This window comes from Scomber japonicus, chromosome 20 (assembly GCF_027409825.1).
Source record: "Scomber japonicus isolate fScoJap1 chromosome 20, fScoJap1.pri, whole genome shotgun sequence".
In the NCBI taxonomy this organism is placed as follows: Eukaryota; Metazoa; Chordata; class Actinopteri; order Scombriformes; family Scombridae; genus Scomber; species Scomber japonicus.
The window spans coordinates 4,755,172-4,761,632 of NC_070597.1; the positions used below are offsets into that span (position 1 = coordinate 4,755,172).

Genomic DNA, 6,461 nt, shown 5'->3' on the forward strand with positions numbered 1-6,461 from the left:
GCTTTATTTCGTTATTTTTATTTTATTTCTCATTAAACGTGAACTACTGTAATGAATAAAGCTAATTAAAGAGGAATAAATGCTTTAAATTGAATTATTAACATCATAAATGTTCATAATTACACTTAAAATAACACATTTTATTATATTTATTAATAGGAATGCTTTAATGTGCTGCTATTTAAAATAAAAGGCCCTCCACTGCTCATATCACATGCTTCCGTATTTGGTTATTGATATTAAACATAATAATAACAATGAGAAGAAGAAGAAGAAACGAATGCTGCTTAATCGATATGTGATATTAATACTGATCAGTCACATTTATTGATCTGCTTCATTATCGCTAAGCAGAGTTATTGAAAGGTGATTAATTCAAAATACAGTCAAATACTTACAGTCTCTAAGATTTTGGGAAACATTTGAGTTCACGATGATGATGATGAGGATGATGAGGGTGAGGATGGTGGTGATGGTGATGGTGATGATCTGTGTGGAAGTGGAAGCGCGTGTCCTCCTCTCTCTCTCTGTAAAAGTCCTCGTGGACGTCAATCACAGCTGGTTTTGGAGGAGAATCAGAAATCAGGATGTCTCACCTTTTAATAAAGCAAAGAGTGAAATATTGAACATTATTGGTTTTTGGTTTTAATCCTGATTTGGTTTGGCACTTCAGAGAGCTGCATGGATACTACAGCTGTGTGTGTTTATTAGTTACAGCTGATTATTTAACAGGATGGGAAGTGAAGGTTATAGATGCAGAGGAGGAGACGGAGAGGCAGATATTTGTGCGTAAATGGAAACAATACGCAAAGTGTGTGTTTCCCTAACGTGTGTGTGTGTTTCCCTAACGTGTGTGTGTGTGTGTGTGTGTGTGAGAGTGTATTTCTATTTGTTTTACACAGCATGTTGGTTTTGATGCACTTCTTTCTTATACATCATATGTGTGTTTTCATGAAGTCGCAGCATCTCTGTATCACTGTGAGTGTGAGTCTCAGTGTGTGTGTGTGTGTGTGTGTGTGTGTGTGCGCGTGCAGCGTGCGTAAAAAAGACCCGACAGGCTCGAAGCGCTTCATTTCGATTCACAGGGGATCCCTGCGCGCAACAAGAGCCCCCCCATGGGTGCAATAGTGCAAGCACAGACGCCGGTGATTGGCCAGAGGTTGATCAGATGGTACACTTCCCCTCTGTATTCAGTGGCACCTCACAAACCCCCCACCCTCCCCCCTCTTTCAGCAAAAACCAAATCTCCGATAAAGTAATGGCAAAACCACTTGGACTATAAAAGACAACAAATCATATTCCTCCGGAGTATATACACCCCGTTGTCCACCCAATGAGTTCCTATTTTGTCAACTCAACTTTTCCCGTGTCTCTACCGGGAGGACAGGACTCTCTCCTGGGTCAGATACCGTTATATTCGTCGGGATACACCGATCCGTTAAGACACTATGGAGCAGCCAACATGCAGGAGAAGGTTTACCCGGCGTCTTACTACCAGCAGACGGGCATCTACGGGCGGACCACCGGGGGAGCGCCGTGCGACTACAACCCGGTGGGGGCTTTCTACAAGGACGCGGAGGGCTCGTGCGCTTTCACTAGCCGCGAGGACCAGCCGCTGTTTGTCACTCAGGATCACCAGCAGCGTAAAGCGGAGTGCACGGAGCAGAGTGTCAGCATGAGCAGCAGCAGCCTCGACGACAAATCTTCCACTCTCATCTACCCGTGGATGCAGAGGATGAATGCGTGCTCCGCCGGTGAGTACAGCAACAACAACAACATAAACTAGTGCTTTGCTTTTAAAACTGTGTTGTTGTCATGGAGTCCTTGCTCTGCTCTGCTCTGCCCCGCGTGAGGAAGAGGAGCACAGCTGTCAACGCTCGAGACTTTTTAAAATCACGTTTAGTAAAAAAAAAAAAAAAAACCCTCAACATCAAACTCCCTCACATCAGACATGAGATGATTATAGAAGATGTTTAGTGATTATAATGATTGCCTAAAGGGCTTTTTGGATATCATCACATACATCCACGAACGCACGCGCGCTCATGCACACGCACGCATGCACACACACACATGCACGCACATACAGAGTAGGCCTACATCACTCCAGAGCTGCAACTTGAAGCAACCCAGCAGCATCACATGGCTGCAGAGAAAGGTTCAATATCATAGAAACGCTTTTAAAACTACGCACTTTTTTTTTTATTGGAGAATATAAAACACCTAAGATATATTTTTATAAGCTTCACCCATTATTACGCATTACTGTAAGGCTTTACTGTACCGTTATAAAACACTACAACCATTTTACTGAGGTCACAACAAGAGAGAGAGAGAGAGAGAGAGAGAGAGAGAGAGAGAGAGAGAGAGAGAGAGAGTGAAAATGCACCATGAGGTCACTTTTGCGCACCAGACACACACTCAGCATTCATTAATGACATCATTGAGGAGCTTTTTAAATATTTAAAGCTCATTATAAACTCACCACGAGAACAATACTCTGCTGTATTATTGGAAATATATAGTGGAATATATTTTTTAAAAATTAATATAAGCTATTTAAAAGTGGCACCCTGAGACATGTGCGCACCCACAGAAGAAGCTTTTTTAAAATAGAATAAAGTGCAGATTATTGTTATATTATAATTAACTGATGGAGCAGAGTGTGTTTATATTGAATTTAGAGTTAAAATGCATCTAAAAAAATACTAGAAATTGATTTTTTTAAGATACACCCGAGCAGATTTTTGCTTTTTGCATGCAATTACACCCCCCCCCCCCCCCCCCCCTTCCCCTTTCCTCCCCAATTTAAAGCAATCATTTAATTAATTTGCTGCATAACTGATGGATTTGTCTTTTTTAAAATTATGATTAATATTTCTTTCCAGGCCCGTTTGGAGGCAGTGGCCGCAGGGGCCGACAGACCTACACCCGCTACCAGACTCTGGAGCTGGAGAAGGAGTTCCACTTTAACCGATACCTGACCAGGAGGCGCCGGATAGAGATCTCTCACGCCCTTTGCCTGACCGAGAGACAGATCAAAATCTGGTTTCAGAACCGCAGGATGAAGTGGAAAAAGGAGAACAAACTCCTCAATCCGTCAAAAACACCCGAAGAAGAAGAAGAGGAACAAACGGAGAAGAAGAGCTAAAAAAAAAAAAAAAAAAAAAAGAAATGTGAAAGAAACAAGAAAAAGAAAGGAACTCTAGAGAGGAAGGTGTGTGTGTGCGCGTGAGTGTGTGTGCGCGCGTGCGTGTGTGTGTGTGTGAGGATGAAAAATGAAATGATGTATTATTTCTTTGTAGATATAAAATAAAAGAAAAGACAAAACGCTGCAAATTCTCATGTTATAGAAACGTGATAGACATTTATTTTAGTGTATGTGCACGCGGTGATGACGTCTGCATTAGGTATAAAAAAAAAAGAAAAGAAAAGAAAAAGAAAAAGAAAAATCAAAGTCCTCTGTTTGTCTTTTAATGTGTCGTGTCTTTTATTTTTTAGGGGACTATGCAAAAAAAAAAAAAAGAAGAGGGGGAAAAATAAGAAAAATGTACATAATTTGTAGTGTTTTAGTTCTGGACACTGTGGTTTTACCTCATTAAGGGGCTCTCTGCTGAGTTTTAACTATTTCCCTTAAAGAAAAACAAGAAAAACATTTAAAAAGAAAGAAAAAGAAAAAGAAAGAAAAAGAAAGAAAGAAGAGTTTTTTTTGTCTGTCCATCTTTGTGCTGTGGGTGTTTCTGTGCTCTGTAGCTTCGTTTAAAGTGTGTACAGATGTTACAGTAAATGTTATTTATTGGTGTTCACCATGTGTTCAATGCACATCTGGATTATATATATATATATAAATCTATATATATATAATATGTGTGCAATATTTTTGTTTAGGAAATTGTACATAGGGGAAACAAAATAAAGGCTTTTTGATGTATATTGGAAACTCTTGTGGCGTCTTGACTCATATATATATATATATATATATAAAAAGAAAAAACTACTTACTTTTATTATTTAACATGATTTTTTTGTGTTATTCTAAAAGCAATAAGATCATAAATTCACCCTTTAAAAAAAAAAGATGCGTAAAGATGGAGATAACGCTTTCCGTTTGATGCACCGCGCGTTAAACTGTCACTTTCCCCTCTGCTGATAAGTCTCAGTTATGTGTTACCTGAGCCTTTTGTGGCCTATATTATCAGTGTTACATAAATGATGGATGACTCCTGGAGGGTTGGGGGGGGGGCTGAGGGGGGGTTGGAGGGTGGGGGGGTATGACAGTGAGTCCCCAGCCTCTCCAGAAGATGGCGCTCTCAGCCTGCTCCGGCTCTCTCTCTCTCTCTCTAGAGGCGCGCAGCGGGGAGGCACCATTGACTGGAGCCTATAACGACCATTATTTCGTCATCATTTGTAACCATGGAGCATGAATTACCTCTTGAAGTCATCAGTGAGGATTTACGACTGGTCAACAAAGGCACGTGATTCCCGAACGCGCTCCCATATTTGGCCCGCATACCTGGCAAAGTACAGTAGGGGCTTCATTGCTTATAATTCATGATTGCGTCCATAAATCGTGCAAGCACACAGGATTATAGCGACAAAGATCTACAAATCGAGGCTTTAAAAATCCAAGCAAATGAGCTCGTACTTTGTAAACTCGTTCTCAGGGCGCTATCCAAATGGCTCCGACTATCAGTTACTAAATTATGGGACTAACGGCGCTGTGAGCGGCTCCTTCAGAGACCCTGGCACCATGCACTCCGGGTCTTTCGGCTACAACTACAATGGCATGGACCTAACCGTGAACCGTACCAACACCGGCAGCCACTTCGGTGCAGTGAGAGAGGATGCCCGGGGGTTCGCGCCGGACTCCCGGTACAGACAGACACCCAACTGCTCGCTCTCATCTCCAGACCCGGTGCAGCAGCAGCAGCAGCAGCAGCAACAGCAGCAGCAGCAGTCTTCGTGCGTCTCGGGCAACCGGGAGCCGCTGGAACTAAAAAGCCCCTCTCCGCCGATTGACCGGAGCACGACCTCCTCAAGCTCAGGCGGGAACACACTCAACAAAAGCAACAGCGCTCATTTCACGGAGATAGAGGACGCGGCCACCATCGCCTCTGAGACCGAGGAGGGCGCACACAGCAGCGGGGGATCCAACGCGGCACCTCGGGCTCAGCAGCAGCAGCAGCAGCAGCAGGAACCCAACGCCACCTCCTCTACTCCCACATCAAATGATTGCCAAACGCCACAAATATTCCCCTGGATGAGGAAACTGCACATAAGCCATGGTACATCTATAAAATATACATATATAAATATATATATATGAACACATAGCACAGGAAGTAAGGGGATGTGTGTGTTTGGTATATGGAGTATTTCTTTTATCGCCTGTTATTTTTTTTTAATGGTGCCATTTGGTGTAAAGAGCATGCATTTGTTGGATCAGCTTGGGCGTGCTGCACGTGCCAGACTGACCAACACAACCATTGACTCATCCTCATAAATGCATGAACCTTACACCATATGGCACCATTTAAAAAAAACCCTAATAATAAACAAGCTTTCCAAACGCTATAAGATTTATTACCAAAGACGGAAGAAGCAATCTACCAAAAACTCACACTCACACACACACACACACACACACACACACACACACATGCCCCCTTTACTTTTTTAGTGTTGTTTGTGTGTATGCTGTGTGTATATTTATTATTTACACATCTAATATAATTATTTGCTTGTGAGGGATTGTCACGGTGCTGTCTGGGTGCTGTCATAAATCTGTCAAAGTGTTGCATGAGTGAGCAGGTTGGTGTTTGGTGTTGGTGTGGATGAGAGAGAGTGAAGAGGGGTGGGGGGGGGGGGGGGGGGGGGGTGAAAGAAGGAGAAGAAGGAGAAGAAGTAGAAGAAGGTAGTGTTAGGATTAAAAAGTGTTTATATGTGGAGAGGTTGTTTGGTTTTGGAGAGGTGAGGATGATGAGAGGATGATGCTGGTTTAGCCTTTTTACGCATGGACGCATGGAGGCTGACTATATAGCGGTGAGAGCTGGAGATGGAGAGAAGGAGAGAAGAAAGGAGGAAAATGTGTGTATATATCTCTATATATGTGTGTGTGTGTGTGTGTGTGTGTGTGTGTGCACGAGCCCCTATAAAAAAGTAGAGCAGTCAAACCTCTCCAAAAAAACTCTCTCCCTCTATCTCTCCCACTATCTCTATCTCTCTATCTCTTCATCTCTCTCTTTCTCTTTCTCTATCTGCTGCTCGTGCCAGTTTCCCTCTTTTGCTAATTCCTCCTTGTTGTGTGTATTCTACCTTGTGTGTATAAATTGTAGATATGACTGGACCTGACGGCAAAAGGGCCCGAACCGCGTACACCCGCTACCAGACGCTAGAGCTGGAGAAAGAGTTTCACTTCAATAGGTACCTAACCAGACGGCGGAGGATAGAGATAGCCCACG

The 6,461-nt window shown here is 42.8% G+C and overlaps 2 protein-coding genes across 2 annotated transcripts in view; both read left to right on the forward strand.

Moving 5' to 3' along the window:
- The first annotated feature begins 1,333 nt into the window (after window positions 1–1,333).
- On the forward strand, window positions 1,334–3,151 carry hoxb6b (homeobox B6b). The gene is made up of 2 exons (XM_053341479.1): window positions 1,334–1,754; window positions 2,889–3,151. Exons 1-2 carry the CDS (start codon window positions 1,334–1,336, stop codon window positions 3,149–3,151), a joined length of 684 nt encoding a protein of 227 aa, XP_053197454.1.
- Window positions 3,152–4,633: 1,482 nt separating this feature from the next.
- hoxb5b (homeobox B5b) overlaps window positions 4,634–6,461 on the forward strand; it is a 2,083-nt gene continuing 255 nt past the window's right edge. Inside the window, exons 1-3 of the mRNA XM_053341473.1 lie at window positions 4,634–4,915; window positions 4,958–5,285; window positions 6,336–6,461. The exon at window positions 6,336–6,461 is cut by the window's right edge and continues 255 nt beyond it. Coding sequence (XP_053197448.1) covers window positions 4,634–4,915; window positions 4,958–5,285; window positions 6,336–6,461 — 736 coding nt within the window. The remainder of the gene's footprint in view (window positions 4,916–4,957; window positions 5,286–6,335) is intronic.